This window comes from Benincasa hispida, chromosome 8, assembly GCF_027475165.1.
Source record: "Benincasa hispida cultivar pf3 chromosome 8, pf3_genome.v1.1, whole genome shotgun sequence".
In the NCBI taxonomy this organism is placed as follows: Eukaryota; Viridiplantae; Streptophyta; class Magnoliopsida; order Cucurbitales; family Cucurbitaceae; genus Benincasa; species Benincasa hispida.
This window is the reverse complement of record NC_143485.1, coordinates 44869314-44886739: the sequence shown is the minus strand read 5'-3', so window position 1 is coordinate 44886739 and position 17426 is coordinate 44869314. Positions and strand designations below refer to the sequence as shown.

General features: G+C 30.7%; 1 protein-coding gene across 1 annotated transcript; it reads left to right on the top strand.

The window, feature by feature from the left end:
* The first annotated feature begins 10374 nt into the window (after positions 1-10374).
* On the top strand, positions 10375-14501 carry LOC120083739 (Protein kinase superfamily protein). Its single transcript, XM_039039590.2, has 7 exons — positions 10375-10943; positions 11054-11338; positions 12281-12598; positions 13153-13380; positions 13471-13571; positions 13656-13782; positions 13865-14501. The coding sequence occupies exons 1-7, from the start codon at positions 10626-10628 to the stop codon at positions 14186-14188; spliced, it is 1701 nt and encodes a 566-aa protein (XP_038895518.1). The 5' UTR covers positions 10375-10625; the 3' UTR covers positions 14189-14501.
* Positions 14502-17426: the final 2925 nt, after the last annotated feature.

Here is a 17426-nt window from a genome sequence, read left to right as displayed (position 1 = left end):
AGGGGAAAAAAAAGCTTTTCCCTTATAAAGATTTTATTTGGCAGGTCTTTCTTATCACAGAGAGCTTTGAGCTTCTCCCAGATATCGAAAGCAGTAGTCTCATCAATCACCTGTCTTAGCACATTGTTAATGATGTTGAGAATGAGTGTTCCATAAGTAATTTCTTCCATGGTATCTTTTTCTTCTTTACTCAGAGTTGTAGGAAGTTTTTTTGGGTTTTCGAAGGCCGCAATGATCCTTTTCGCCCAAAGAGTAAAGTCACCATTCTCATTGAATTTTTCAATGTCATACTTTGTGCTAGTCATTTTTACTTCCTTTTTCTTCTTTAGTTTTCTCGTCTTGAATCCATGGTATCATATTTATTTCCTTTACATTTTTTTATGTTGAAAATAACCCTCATGTTTTAACAAATTCTCTAGATGTATGTAGAAAGAAGAAGAAGATAGTTAAAACAATCAGAAACTCTCCTACAATTTATATACATAAGAGCTTAAGTCAGTGAGCATTTAAAGAGACTTGTGAGAAAGACCAATTTATAGAGAGAAAAAAACTAAATTGTACTCATCTTTGCATCAATAAGAAATGAAATATAGTTCCCTTGAAAATGGATGGACGCCCCATGTGTTGGTTCTTCGTTCTTTTTGCTGGTGGTATTTTTCTTTCCATCGTTGCAACTTCTTTTCTTTTTGGTGGTTATTAAGCCACGCTTCTTTTTTTTTTTTTTTTTTTTAAAGCTTACACATGTCATCTTATTCCTTCAAGATATTTAAGGAATATAATTGATTTTGGATGAATTTTATTTCCTTGGGATGAATTTGATATGTCCAGGAATGAAGCAAGTTACAAAGGCCAAAGAAATAGAGGTTCAAGTTACATACTTGCAAATACAGTTGAACCACAATAAGTTACAAGTCACAATTGAAAATGGTTGCTATTAGGATTTTCTCTTAGTTTGATATTCGTACTTGCTTGAATTGATAAGTTGTCTTTCATTTAGTTGTTTATGATTTCTATTATTTTTTTCTAAATTTAAAAGTTTCATAATCTCATTAAATTCATTTATTTGATTTTTGATTGGTTTCATTTGTCTTCTAATTTCTTGTTGGAGTTTTTTATTTCTTTGATGCTTTTTGAATGATCATTATGTTTTGTGTAACGTGTTTTCTCTATCTCTATCTCTCAAAATTAGGAATTTGGAAGTGTTATGATGTTCCTAAAAAATGGTTGTGCTTTTGACCCGCCCAACTCTCTCCAACTTTCAAAGACAATATTGCAACGCCACTGTATATCACCATTAGCAACACATAAAATGTTGCCAAAGGTGAGATTTTAGAAACGCGCATGTGTCAGTAAAAGTGACGTTTTATCGACGCATATAGCTACACATGCTTAAGTGTTACTAAAACTTTGGCTACGCAGCTACTACGGCAGATACAACTACACATGCTTAAGTGTTGCTAATACTTTTAGTGGTGTTTTGCACTGCTGAAAGTGGTCTGTCTTATAGTAAAATATGTTGTCCTCCCTAGGAAATCTAGGGTTTTAATTTTCAATTAGAGAGTAAATCAAAAGTCAGTTTGATTTTGGTCATTCATTATTTTGGTTCATTAGATGTTGGCATTCTACTTCAATTTCTCAATACATGTCATACACAATTTCATCTATCTACAGTATTTGAGTGCTTTGTTCCTTCAAGTTTGAGATATTTTTATGATTCATTAAGGTACTTTTTTTTTCTCTTCCTCCCATTTTTCATGAACTCAGTTATGTGATTCATTCAGGTAACATCTGTTTTAGAGTTTATTTTCTATATGGATTTATTTGATTATACTATATTTTCATCTTATTTGCTTGGAGATTCCAATTTAGAAAATAAAAACAAGTTTTTTTTTCTAAAAGAAATAAAAAGAATGATAGTATTTTTTAAAAAAGGAAAAAATATATGAAACTGGAGGGACGTAGGAGAGTTGAGATTTGAAGGAAAAGAAAAAGAAGGAAATCAATTATTTTTTTACACTTCGATTTTGTTTAAGTTTCTTGATTTTTCATAGATTTTGGCAAGCTTTTGACTAATTTTTGACAGACACTCCAATTTTACATTCTACTTGAGCATATTAATTTTTTTTTTCTGCCTATGGCGATTGCAATTTCATTGTCGTCTTCATCTTAGACTCTAATATTTGCCTGAGCTGATTGTAATGTTCCATCTCTTTCAGTTATTATTGTCTCCATCGCTTTGTACACCTCAAAATCAACCTTCGAAGTTGAGTAGCTCCAAAAGAAGGAAAAGGTAGCGAGAAGAAGATGGGTGTTGTATTGATATTCAACCCAGTTGACAAGAAAATAAATTAGAACCTTAGAATTTTTAGTCTAAAGTCAATTAGTTTATTTGGGATCTTAGTCAAACCATTTAATGCCTAATCATCTAAAAATACAACTACCTTCACCATTCTGTTAAAGAGTGAACATAATCTTAATAGTAGGGACAAAAATAAGTAATTTTTCAAAGTTTATGGACTAAAACAGATGTTTTTAAAAGTTTAGGGACCAAAATAACATTTAAACCTTACTTTTATTATATCCATATAAATAGTGTTAGTTAGCCTTCTTCGATATTAGTCAGTATCCCTACAATGTCGATTTTCGATTGACATTATAACCTAATTTTGTACCAGTGATAACATGTTCATATATTAAATTGAATATTACTTTTTTAATTAATGAAATACTTTTACCAATGCTTAGATATGTTGTAAAAGATACTTGCAATGACCATTGATCCATTTTTAAAACTTAACTTTTAGGAACAAACTTGCAACGTTACTGTATAAGACAAATAGCGACAAATAAAGTGTTACTAAAAGTGAGTTTTTAGTAACAAGTACGCATAAGCAAAAGTTGTCTTTTAGTGACGCACAGTGAATATGTCACTAAAACCTTTAATTGTGCTGCTATAGTGGCATTCTTAGTGATGCGTGTCTCAGCGTAGTTAATACTTTGGCCTTTTTTGACCTTTAGCAACATATTTTATGCACCAATAAAAGTGGTTTTTGTTGTAGTGAACTTCAATCAACAATAATTGACATAATCTTTTTCTTTAGAGATTGAATTCCATCCCATCTAATATCCCTGGCATCTCATAGAAAAAATGAAAAAAAAGTAGGGCTTCAATTGTCTTATGCTTTTTTTAGGTAAGATATGGTCAAATTCCTGTAAGGAGAAAATAGGTAATGCAATGATGGGCAAAGTGATGGACAACATCATTAAACAAAGGAGGAAGCATTTAAGAGAAGGCAAAGAGACAAGTGTGGAAGATTGAAGAAGTGACAATAAATGGATTAGGAGGCAAAATCAAAATGTTTCCTTTCCATTTATTTTATTATTATTTAAATAAAAGAGACAGTCAAGAGAAATTATTTTACAGTGGCCTGGTTTCTTATGGAAGAAACGTAGTAATTTTTAAATACACCAATGAAGCAATCAACCCATCATCCATTTTTATTGGTATCCCAACAAAAAAAAAAAAATTAATGCTAAAAAAATCAATTTACACAGTTGAAAAAATATTGTGAAAAACATTTAATTATTTCAATTAAAATTGAACTAATTTAGACATTTTATTAAGATAATATTTAAAAATTGTCCATACATTCCTTCAGACTTTTTCAAATATTGATTAATAAAATAGATAATTAGAATTGATGCATAGACAGTTTTTAAAAATCTTAATTGAGAGCTTAAATTGATTTGCTTAATGAAATTTTAAGGGTTTAATCAATAAAATTATGAGTTTGAGATAATGTTTATTCAAACAGAATGTAATGAATGGTGTAAATTAATATACTTATGAAAGTTCAGAGTTTAAATCATACAGTTATTAATTCATGGTTTAAATGGATATAATCTTAATATTTAAGGACTTAAATTAGAGAAATTGTCAAAAATAATCCTCAAATGTCTTCATTTTTTAGAACTTGCACTCTTATTAAAAATTCGTTAAAGTAGTTTTTCTCGGTACATCCGACCGAGATCATCTATCGAGATTTGGATAAACAATAAACTTTTATATCTTATGGATTGTTTTGGGCTTTCTTGGTGAAATTTAACATACGATTAGCATAGAAATAGTTCGGGTTTTTCTAAATCTTATATCAAATTTACTATCTTTACTAAATCTTATATCAACTCTTTCGTCCAATTTTGTTTCTACAATTATCTAAAAATTATCCAAAAAGATTTTCTGTATAGATATCACGATTTTTACATTTTGAGAAGATCAAATTTTACGAAAATTTAGATAAGATTTGGGAAATATATGGAATTATGATGGTAATCCGAGATTTAATTGAGAAAGCACATTCTTGAGATTTTAATGAAAAAGTCTAAAATATTGTGAAGTTAAAATTTTTTATATTAATTCCAAAGGTCGATTTTGATCAAGATGTGCTAAGAAAAACTATTTCAATGAATTCCAAAATCTTTGGATGCTAATTTTGATAATTTATCCTGAAATTGATATTTTTTTAATTAAAAAAAACATATAGAAAATAATGGGGTTTTACTTAATAAAAATGACAACATTCTCCAACTTTTCAATCCCACACCAAAAATTCCCTTTTCTTTTTCAGCTTTTTTGTTACCCACCTTTTATCCCCCACTTTCACCTCTCTCACCAATCATCATCATCATAAAACATCTTCTTTTCTTGTGGTTTTGAACAAAAAGTTTCAATTATTATAAATAGGCAATATAAGAAATTAAAACAGAAATTTCGTAATGTGGAAGAACCTGAATTGTATATTTCTGCAAAAAGTAGATGATTCCTTCACCTGGCTGTGACTCTCTGATTATAACAGCGGGATGAGTTGGTGCCAAGTGTTCCAAGGGATTTGGGGGTTTAGACTTTGGAGAGAGAAAGAGAAAATGGAGTGCAGTGAGTCACCAGAAAGGAAGTCAGAGAAAAAGACTTGAAAATGAAAGAGGAGATAGAAATGTCAGCACTTCTGACTAAAGGCATTTAATATTATTTAAGACACTCACTCCCCCTCTTTTTCTTTTTTCAAATCAATTTAGACACTCACAATTTAATCTCCAAAGCCTTCAAATTTAATGTGGCTTTGAATTTTCATGATATGATTAAATTTACCCTAAATTATTATTTTAAACCTTTGCATTATATAGGAGTTTGATAAAAGATGTATAATGTAATTTCCGTTCAAATTAATATTGATTTTTATTTATTGAATCTTCTATAAAAATTTTAATGGTAGTACTTAATCTACATAGTTTTAAACGTTAAGATTTTTAAAAAAATTACATTAAATTAAATGAACTAAATTCTAACTTGTTTCAAACCAATTTTAAACATTTTAAAATATGTTAAATTGGATGTAATATAAAAGTGTGTAATAGATCACTTTTCAATCTTGTGTTCGATAGGTCGTTGATTATTCGTCTTTTTTAAAATAAAACATTATGAATTTTTTAATGCATAATTAAATTTGGTGTCAATAAGTAATTATGTTTTTGGAAAATTAAAAAAATATGTCGTACATGTCAATAATCTATTAAACATTAATTTCAAGGTTTTGTGAATTTATTCGACAATTTAAATAGTTTAGAAACTTATTCAATACAAAATTTCATAGATGTATTAAACACTCGATTAACTTCAATGATTAATTAGCCACAAACTTTAAACTTCTAGTTAAGCTTTGTTTTATTGAGTTTAGATTTAATTTGTTTAGTATGATTTCAAAATTTTCAATTTAGTTTTCATTTTCTAAGTTTAGTTTTATAGATTTGATAGTTTTAAGAGTTAGTTTTTGCATCACAAACCTTTTTTACTCCGTTTACAAACTCATTCAGTTTTCTTTCATCTTTTCACCCAACTATTATTATTATTATTATTATTATTATTATTATTATTATTAAGTCTAATAATAATTGAGCTGGTTAGATAAATTTTTATCTCTAACCTCCTTGTTAATAGTGTATACTTAGATTAGTTGAGGTAGATTAATTTCTGTTACTCAACCACCCTAAATTTTAATATAATTAACAAACACAACCAAATAAAAAGATACTAACTCGTTTACATAAATGAAAAGCATACCACACTATAAATTTGGGAAAACAATTTACAACCATATGAATTTAAATTGGTAAACAATTTACAGCCATATGAATTCTTTGTGAAGTTTAATCCAACTTTAATAACTTGATTGAAAATTATAAAATTGGGTCACATTTGATAACTATTTTGTTTACTTTTATTTTATTTTATTATTATTTTTTTTTTTGAAATTTATGCTTATTTTTCCGTGTTGGTAAACCTTTCACATCTCCTTAAAGACACATTTGAATTTTAAGTCAAATTTCAAAATAAAAATCAAGTTTTAGAAATTATTTATTTATTTTAGTTTTTAAATTTTGACCTAAATCTTGAATAATCATTTAAAAAGTAGGTAATAATGTAAAAAATCTACCAGTAGAAGAATATTTATAAGCTTAATCTTTAAAAATAAAAAATTAAAAGAATTATTTATCAAACAGGGCATTAGAGAACAGGTTATAAACTAAACTCATATGAAATACACATTTGTAAGATTGTGGAAACGAAATCAAACTCCTCGTCCAAACTCTTGGATGAAATTTGTTAATATCAAACATTAATTTTATTGTTTATAATAATAATTAGAGAAAAATTCGGTCCATAAATTTTGGGTCTAGTTTCTATTTAGTTCATAAGTTTAAAAATGTTACCCATTTAATTTTTAAGTTTTGAGCTTGGTTTCAAATTAGTCCATAAGTTTCAAAATTCTACAACTTTTCAATGATATTTGAATTTTACTTCAATTAGGTCCCTAGGTTCTAAGATTTACACTTTTAACCTTGATTTTCACTAAATACTCATTTTTTGTCTTTAGTGTTAATTTAGGTTAATAAATTAAAAATCGTTAAAATAATTATATAATTAATTTAAGTTTCACTATTTTTATTACTTTTAAAATTACATTTTATAATTATTTTTAAGTAATTAATAGAATTTGATTTTAATTATTGAAAATGAGTATTTAATGAAAAATTGAGGTTAGAAATATAAAATCTTAAAATTAAGAAACTAAATTGAAACAAAATTCAAATCTCAAGGAAAATTGTAACATTTTAAATTTTAGGGATTAAATTAAAACAAAACTCAAATGAATAACATTTTTAAATGTAGAGACCAAATAGAAACTAGAACTAAAACCTAGGATCAAAAAGGTATTATTCTCTAATAACTAATTAATAAAAAAAATGTCTTATGTGTTTTTCTGAAAATCAAGTGTATACATCCTAAATTTGTCTTGTTAATACTTTATTTCATGTTCAATGCCAACATTTTTTTTTTAATCTTAAGGAAAACCATTATTTTTAATAATTTAACTAAAATGAAAAGAAAAAGAAAGTATAGTAATATTTTGCATAGGAAAGAAGAGTCAAAGTCTTAAGATTAAGAGGACTTTGATTTTCCTTGAATTATGCAAAGATTCAAGTCAGTGGAGGTTCGTTGTCAACCAAAGCATGGGTTTGAATAATTATGAAGTTAGTAAAATAACATTACATCTTAATTATTCTCTATCAAAGACTTTTTATAATGTTGTAAGTAACATAACCTCTCTTGGAATGTTTTTGGTGATGCTTTGTTTGGTCAATATTTGTAGCCTTTGAAATTTCATCTTCACCCTTCCTCACATATTTTTTCAACACCTACACATTATTTTAATAATTAATAAAGTTGAGCTATATAGTATTCATAATAAACCATTTTTGCTTCTTTTTGTCATCTCCTTCATTTATTAATTGTGACTTTCTTTCATGTTAGTAATGAAATTAAGAGGTCCCTTCTCTTCTCCTTTCTTTATATGTTTGTACCATAATATGTTTAACATTAAAGAATTAAATTACCAAACCAAACTTGGGGCCTATTTACTTAATAGGGAAAATAAATCCCTCGCAACCGAAAAATTTATAAAACTATCATTATTGAATATTTTATGCTCTATTTAATAATTATTTTATTTTTTGTGTTTTGTTTTTAGAAAATTAAGTTTATCTCTCATTTTTTTTACTATAGTTTGCATCTTTCTTCGGTATATACAAAAAAAAAAATAATAATAAATTAAATTCTTAATCAAATTTTAAAAACAAAATAATATTTTTTTAGTTTTCAAAGTTTGACTTGGTTTTTTAAAACGTGGATAAAAAATAGATTATAAAACAAGAAACCTATAGGTAGAAGAAATGCTTGTAGACTTAATTTTCAAAAACGAAAAACAAGGAATCAAATAGTTACTAAATGAGATCTTAATGTGTTGAGGGTAAATTTAAACCTAACGAAATAAATAAAAAATAAGAAAAAAAAATGAATTTAATCTTAATAGGGTTAAGTTAAACCCTATATCAAATTTCCTATAAATAAATTTGACATCAAATAATAAAATTTCTACAATGTAGCTGCCACATTAAATAATTCCCCTAAATTGAAGACTATGATCCATAGACTTTAATGCAACAAATTCAATATTTTATATATATAAAAAATAAAATTAAAAAAAAGAAAAGAAAAGAAAATGGTTGCACTTATACTCCAAATACAACCAAAACGTAGCTCTCATTTCTCTGCCTCAATTTTCTTAGCAATAAATGGTGGCCCATTAACCCCCCTAAAAAAACACCCTTTTTAATAGATTCAGCTTGGTAGGTAATATTTAATTCACAATAACTCCTTTTTCCCCCCTCCTTTTTAAATAAATTTTCTTAAACGAAAAAGGAAAAAAGAAAAATCAATCCTCCTCCTTTGACTCTACATTAAGTTTTTCTGCCTTCCATTTGAAAATTTTATACAATTTCTGATTTTTAAAAGACAGTGACAACTAGATAAAATATTATTTCCCTTGTTTACTGAGAAATTGAGAATAATTCTGACTATAATGCCATTAATTTTAAAATTATTTTCTAAAACTTAGCCTTTTTTTAAAAATTAAAAAAAAAAAAAAAACACAATACGTGTGTTTACTTGTTTAGGAAGTGGAAGCTTCCAAACCGTGGTTGGTTTATAACATAAATAATACTTTACCGCTCCCCTACGCATTAGACCTGCAAATTCAATTTTCAAAATTATATAATTTATGCAAAAGTCCAATTGTAAAAAAAAGTTGCCTGCCTTTTTCGTTATTTGGCAAAAGGAAAAATTCTCTGACTTTGCTTTCATTTAAAGATACATTACAAAATTAGCCCCTTTAGTTTAGCTATGATTTTGTTTTGGTCTCCTAGTTTATGAACGGCCGAATTTAGCCCTTATATTTCTTTCTGTTTGTTTTCAATTTGATTCCTTTAAATTTGGAAGTTTTAATTTTAGTTTTTATAATTTGATGAGGCTTTGTTTAGAGCTATGGTAAATTTTAAAATAATAATTGTCCAACTAACTTTTTTTTTTTTTTTTTTTTAAATAGTGTTCGGTAAAGATAATTTTGATCTAAAAAGTTAAATTAATACTAAATTATTGTTGACTAAAAGTAAGTACATTTCAATTATTATATTTAATTTTCATTTTATTATAAGATAATTATTTAAAATTTTATATAGTTTTGTATGGCAACTTGCAAGTAGTTTTTCAATACAAAGTATTTGATAAATGTTTATAAAAATTAATTATTATTTAAAAGAAAAGATACAAATGGAAGGACAGATTTAGAATCTTTTAAAATTTACTGAAAAACATGCTAGATTTTTAAGAAATTGATTTCAAAAACTACTAATAGATTGCACCTGCGATTAAAGTGGTTGTAGATCCATTAATAAATGATCTTGACTATTCATTAAATACTCATTGAAATTAATATCTATTAATTAATTTAAAATAATTAAGAAGTAAAATTTTAAACTTAATTTTATTATTGATAAAAAATAAAAAAATTAATTAATCAAAATTCTTTTAATTTTTTCTTAAAAATTAATAAAGAAAAAAATGAGTATTTTGTGAAAAGAATCGAGATTATAAGTGTGAATCATGAAATTTAAGAACAAAATTGAAACCAAACAGTAAAATTATAAATTAAATTGAAATCAACCTACAAAATTTAAGATTTTATTTTGAAACTAGGACAAAATAAAAAAAGTCTAAGAATCAAAAAACTAATTTTCGCTTTTAAGATTTATAGAATATAGATATATACTAATTTTGTAAGTTAAGCATAATTTTATTGTTGACGGAAGGGGAGTAGAGGTTCTTTTCTTCGGATTTCAGTTTGGTTTTTAGTAATAATACACAACAACCACACTAGTAAATCTAGTGGTAGTTTTGTAATTTTTGGAAAAATGAGGCCTCAATATTCTCCCAAAAAAATCAAAATTCTTATTCTGAATAACAATTGAAAAAAAAGGAGTTAACGAGTTTTCACTCTCACCGTCTTCTCCATCTCTCCAACCTCACTGATTCCTAAAATCCCAAACAAAGCAATCCAAATGCCCAAAGCTTCTCTCTTCTCTCCAATAGTTAGCTCTTTCCATTGCTGCCTTCCATTTCCCTTCTCCTTCTTCATGACTTAACCGGCACTCTATGAGCTCCGGTACATTCCCCAATGGGTTGCGTTCTTGGCAGACAAGCCGCCGACGCTCACATGGGCGCATCCGGACCTTTCCGTCGCCGCCGGACCACGGATCACCTCTCTCGTATCGACGGAGTTAATGGCGACAGAGTTAAGAAACACACGACCTCGTTGGAAAACCAGGGAGTTCGGCAGGACGTAGATTCCTTCTCCGTAGAGCGCCGGAGGCCTTCGCCGGGTCTTTGCCAGAGGAATGAGCAAGGCTGGCCGTCGTGGCTTCTGGCGGTCGCTGGCGAGGTGATCCAAGGATGGACGCCTCGTCGAGCTAATACTTTTGAAAAGCTTGCTAAGGTATGCCACGTGGTCGTGATCATTTTTTTTCACTTTTTGTTTTTTGTTTTTGTCTTGATTCAGTAAGTTGTAGAAAGTTTGTGTGAGTTTTTTGGTTCTTGGTGATTCAGATTGGGCAAGGGACGTATAGCAATGTGTACAAGGCGAGGGATCTTATTACTGGGAAAATTGTTGCTCTGAAGAAGGTTAGGTTTGATAATTTGGAACCGGAGAGCGTAAGGTTTATGGCCAGAGAGATTTTGGTCCTTAAACGCCTCGATCATCCCAATGTGCTTAAGCTTGAAGGCTTAGTTACTTCGAGAATGTCGTGTAGTCTTTACTTAGTGTTCGAGTATATGGAACATGACCTCGCCGGACTTGCTGCCGGTCAAGGAGTCAAGTTCACGGAGCCTCAGGTATCTATTCCAATTAATGCAGATTGAGACTAATATTGGCTGAACCTGCGCATTTTGTTGTGTTTTGAGTATGAATTTCGGTGTTGCCTTATTGTAATTGATAATTTTCCGGCGGATTTTCCTTAGGTTTTGAGTTGATGTTCTGGCCTGCTCTGGCTGGCTTTTCTTTTGTTTTCCTTTTCGCACTTTAATTGCTCTGAGTCTCGATGTTACTGCAAAGGCGAGCCACTTGGATTTTTTTTGCCCTTTTTCTTCCTTTTGTCTTCTTCCCCTAAAAAAGCGAATTTAGCAGGTTTCCTGCCTAATTTCATGCTCTTAACTTCATTAAGCTACAAGAAGATCGAAGAGATATATAAAGTAAATTTCTGCATTAGTAAATATTGTCCTGTAGTTAATTTGGTTTTGGTTGGATTAGATATAAACATGTTCTTAGTTTCTTCGACATCTTTGTGCATTTGGATTCAGATATTTCCTCCGGGTTCTCTGTACATAAAAAAGAAGGGACTCAACAGATTTTTCCACGTTGTACTAATATTTGGCTGAATTCCATTCAACAAGCATAAAACTCACTTATGACATGATAAATTTTATACTTTCAGAATTGCAAATTCTGTCGCTTGTTGAAAAGAAAATAAGAAACAAGATTGCTTGTGTCCCTTTAGTTTTTGTTATTTATTGTCTCCTAATGTCTAAAGGAATAGTTATATTTCAAAATTGGTGGTTGTTAAATGAAGGGATCTAAGATGATTAGGGTCAGAAAATCCCTAGTTCAAGTAGATCTTTTCGAAACTTCTCCAAGTAGTATACTGTATGCTAATGCATTCTCTGAGGTTTCTTTAAAAAGTTGGTGTAGTTGTTTGCATACGAGGATAGCTACTTATGGCATTTGTCACATGGAGAATGTCGAAAACATGAAAAGATTGGCTGTAACTTTTCTACCAGGTCAAATGCTATATGAAGCAACTATTGTCCGGGCTTGAGCACTGTCACAACCGAGGTGTATTGCATCGTGATATAAAAGGTTCCAATTTGCTAATTGATAACGAAGGAATACTGAAAATAGCTGATTTTGGGTTGGCTACTTTCTTTGATCCTGAACAGAACCAGCACATGACTAGTCGAGTAGTAACCCTTTGGTACCGTCCTCCTGAATTATTACTTGGAGCGACTCTTTATGGTATAGGGGTTGATCTTTGGAGTGCTGGCTGCATCTTGGCCGAGCTGCTTGCTGGGAGGCCAATCATGCCAGGAAGGACAGAGGTATCCTTACTTCTATCTCTCTATTCCTCCTCACCTATCTTATTTTGTAACATTTTTCTTTGGTGCTTACTATATTGTACGTGTCTCTGAAGAACTAAATTGGCCGATCCACTAAATATGATGCTATTGATTATTGAGCCCTTAGTGATTCTGAAAAATAATTGATTTGTCCACAAATATGTAATGAATTTATGCATTAGCTGTTGCATGTTATTTCAATAATTTAAATCCTTTTTCATGTGTAAATATTAAGAAAATGCTTGATATTTCAATCATTTGAATTCTTTATCATATAAAATGGGCATGTTATTATGAGACCAGACGACAGTGATGTGTACTCAAAAAAAAAAAAAAAATGACGTCACTGATTTTATGCATTGCTTACATTTTTATCTCCCAATTTCAGTTCATAATGCAGCTGTGTAAGAGTCTATTCCAACATTTATTTCTAGTTTTCCTCAGTTTATTCTGCCTTAACAAGATATTTCTTTGTTCATCCTGAGCTGATGCATCATCACTGTGTGAAGTTGATCCTGGATAACTTTTTCTATTAGGTTGAACAACTTCATAAGATATTTAAATTATGTGGTTCTCCAACTGAGGATTACTGGAAGAAGTACAAATTGCCGAATGCAACTCTATTTAAACCCCAACAACCATACAAACGCTGCATTGCGGAAATGTTCAAAGATTTTCCATCTTCTTCTTTACCTCTAATTGAATCTCTCCTTTCAATGGACCCCGATGGGCGAGGTACTGCCACTGCTGCTTTGAATAGCGAAGTGAGTAATTTTGTCTCATAGCATGGCTTATGTGAAAATAAAAGTGTCTAATTTTGCATAAAACAATATATTTAATCTTTCTGATTACAGTTCTTTAGTACCGAGCCTCTTGCTTGTGAACCGTCAAGTCTACCAAAATATCCTCCTAGCAAAGAATTGGATGTAAAGTTGAGAGATGAGGAAGCTAGAAGGTTTTTCCCCCTTCCCCTTGCTCTTGTTTCGATCATCTAGATTAGTCCTGGTGTCTAAACAAGCAATGTACACTTCCATTTCAGGCAAAGAGGTCTAAGTGGGAAAGCAACAGCTGTTGATGGTGGTGGCAGGAGAGTAAGGGTACGGGATCGCATTGGTCGAGCTGTACCGGCTCCTGAAGCTAATGCAGAGATACAAGCAAACTTAGATGTAAGTCGAACTTGTTTATCCTCCTCCCTACATTTCGACCTTTTGATACTTGATTAACGAATGTCTGTACTCTGTTATTCAGAGGTGGAGAAATGTGACAAATGCAAATGGTAAGAGCAAAAGCGAGAAGTTTCCCCCACCTCATCAAGATGGGGCACTGGGGTACCCGCCACATGAGACATCCCAGAGGGGCCAGCTATCATTTGGGGCAGTTGATACTTCATTCAGCTCCTCCATTTTTAGTTCAAAGTCTGGATCTGTTAAAAGTTCAGCAGCTCCCGGGGGACCTTCTCGGAGGAAGAAAGCGGATAAAGATAACCCCTCAATGTCTTCATCTCGAAAATTCATCCGTGCATTGAAGCCATCAATCGGGTTATCAATGGATCTGTTGTTTAGGAGTAAATAAAAGAAAGATACATATCTTGAGTTTTTGAGATGCCAAATCTGAAATAGAGAAGAATGTATAAAAACGGTTAATTTCTTTAGTCCAAAATCAAATTCTTCCCCATCTCAGCTTGGTACATAATCTACAGGGTAGAAGTAGAAGAAAGCCAGAGGAGATTTCTGTATATTCTACAAAATGGGACTGCAAATGGCCTCATTTTGTTGTGCCTTTTAGTAATATCATAATTGTCATTATTTTTGGGTAGCATGTACTGCTTCTTACGGACATTGGAAATTATATTCTTATGAAAATCTTGAGAAACTTTTGACCCTAATGCATGCATCCATATGAAGTTGAATTTTATGAAAATGCTATTGGGTTTTGGCAAAATATTAAAAGTGCAGTTTGTCCCACATCGGTTAAATTGAAGAATGCGGATGGGTTCCAAGCCTATAAAAGAGCCTATGCCTCTAATTTCAAGTCGTCCCAATTAGAAACACTTTAAGCACAGTGTGCTAATTCTAATTAAATTCCTTTTGTATTCTCTAGTTGGAGAGTGGAAAAAAGGTGTGAGTAGTTAAAAGCTTTAAGAGAGTGCTCTTGTAATTAGGATCGTCCGAGTTGGTAGTTTTCCATATAAATTCTTGTGTTTTCAGTTTTATTGCTTTCTTTTAATTTTTTTGTTATTTTTCTGCTTATTCTTGTGGTAAAAGTGGGAGGTTTTTTCCAACAAGTGGTATCAGAGCGTTAGGTTCGTGTAAATAGTGAGAGTTGTTTACTATTTACTAATTTGCTAGGAGTGAAGTAGATGTGTGTCAAGTTTTATGAGTTTAATAAAGTTTGATGTGGAGAAATTTGATGGAAGGATCAATTTCGGCTTGTGGCAAGTGCAAGTCAAGGATGTGTTGATGCAATATGGATTACACAAGTGTATGTTAAGCGGTGATGGTGTTTCAGTGCAGTTCCGAAGTGATTCCAGCATAGGTTTAAAAAGGAGAGTCTTTGAGCAGAAGATAGGCTGGGCATATAGACAATCTGGGCACATGAAAATTGAAAAAGATAGAATTCATCCTCATGGTATGTTCGCTTTACCATGATAGAGGATGTGATGTTAGCGGTTCTACAAGTTTGCACATAGGCATTAACTTGGCAAGCTGTCTGGTGGGAGTTATGTCTATGGCTAAAGGACTTCCAGGTGAGCCAAGTAGGTGAAAGTTGCACCATGAATATCAGCAAAGTTTGTTGACATGTGACGAAAAAGGAAAAAAGGAAAATCTTGACGAAAAAGGAAAAAAGGAAAATCTTGAGAGGTGATATTCTGAATGGTCTACTTTTTATGGTGAAGTAGGTTATAGTTATTTTATTTGAGAATTATGATTGTCGGCGAAGACAATGGATGTTGTAGATTCTTCAAATATCTTGCCAAGGTGGAATTTGTTGCGTTTTGGCAAAATATTAGAAGTGTAGTTTGTCCATCAGTTAAATTGAAGAATGGGGATGGGCTCCAAACTTATAAAAGAAGTTTATGCCTCTAGTTTCAAGTCGTCCTAGTTAGAAACACTTTACGCATAGTGTGCTAACGCTATTTAAATTTCTTTTATATTTTCTAGTTGGAGAGTGGGAAAAAGGTGTGAGTAGTTAAAAGCTTTGAGAGAATGCTCTTGTAGAGAGTTGTTCTGTGTGATTGTAACAAATTTTCACATAGTTGATTTCTTTCTGATGGGCTATGGTTTTTCTCCGAGTTGGTGGTTTTCCACGTAAATTCTTATGCTTTCAGTTTTACTACTTTCTTTTAATTTCTCTGTTATTTTTCTGCTTATTCCTGCAGTTAAAGTGGGAGGTTTTTTCTCCAACAAATGCTTCTTCCAATTGGTGAAAAAATTGACTTTGAGGTGCTTCCACCAAATAATGCAAGCTATCTGACAGTAAAAACAAGGTTTTCTTCTTCTACTACTATATATATATCTATAACTTGAGAAGCAGTAAAAAAACAAAGGGTTGTTCTTGCAAAAAGAATCTTCATAAATAAAACATCTAAAAATTTTGATTAGCTTAAAAGTTAATTTGGAAGAAGCCTCAGAAGGATATATTATTAAAAACAACTTAGATTAAGTTTTTCTTTTAGAAGCATTTTTTATCTTCTAAAATAATTTAAGAAACTATACTAAATGCAGTTGACATTATTGATGTTTCCATTGATATTTGTAGTAGGTTATTCAGGGGATCCTTTTCTATTCCTCATCCTTTTATTCAGAAAACATTGCTAATTAGTTCAGAAGTGAAGAGTTGAACTTTTTAGGAAAATAAAAAGATATTAAGAAACAACAATAATTTTGAAAACTAAATAAAAGCGATGAATAATTCCTTTGAAAGCTAAGACCCGTTTGGTAATCATTTCATTTTTTATTTTTTTGTTTTTGAAAATTAAGCCTTTAGACATTACTTCTACTTTCAAATTTCTTCATTTGTTATCTACTTTTTACCAATGATTTAAAAAACCAAGTCAAAATTTGAAAACTATAAAAAAGTAGTTTTTAAAAAAGTTTGTATTTGTTTTTGGAATTTAGCTAAGAATTCAACCATTGTACTTAGGAAAGATGCATATTGAAAAAGTGATAGGATGACTCTTCAATCTAAATACGGATGTTAAATGGAAAGAACTGACAAGCATTATAACAACAATAAACTAACATCAAGAAAAATAAGTAAAGGCACACAGAGTTTGTTAATCCAGTTCACGATAAACTACCTACATCTAGGGGTAGTGTGCTCCGCAAAGATAATCTACTAATATTAATAAGTCAAACATTTACAACGTTGTACTTATCAGTAAAGTAATGACTTTTATAATGACTCAAGTAGAGCCTAACTTGATGAACACCTAGTCTCCCCCTAGAAACGAGGCTCCCTCTCTAAATGAACTCAGGCTCCCCCATAATTGTAGAATATTAGTAGTTGACACTTCGACACTCTGTAATATAAGAGACTGTCTTTCTTCTTGAAGTTATCTTTCGAATCATTTGTCACCTTAGGCTCCCCCTGAAATGGAGAACTCCTCATCAAGCGATAGTTTTAGGCTCCACTTAAAACTGAGAATCCTTTCTCTGAATTAAAGTCTCAAGCTACCATTAAGACCGAGAATGCCTTTTCTATAATGAAGTCTTAGGCTCCCCTAAGACTGAAAATCCCTTTCCAAAAAGAAGTCTTAGGCTCCCCCTAAGACTGAAATTATCTTTAATATTTTACACTCATTAATCGA

Excerpts from the sequence above, each read along its gene's own strand:
- LOC120083739 (XM_039039590.2), top strand. The coding sequence starts at position 10,626 with ATGGGTTGCGTTCTTGGCAGACAAGCCGCCGACGCTCACATGGGCGCA. Across the intron at positions 10,944-11,053 it reads CTTTTGAAAAGCTTGCTAAG|ATTGGGCAAGGGACGTATAG; the intron begins GTATGCCACGTG and ends TTGGTGATTCAG. Across the intron at positions 11,339-12,280 it reads TCAAGTTCACGGAGCCTCAG|GTCAAATGCTATATGAAGCA; the intron begins GTATCTATTCCA and ends CTTTTCTACCAG.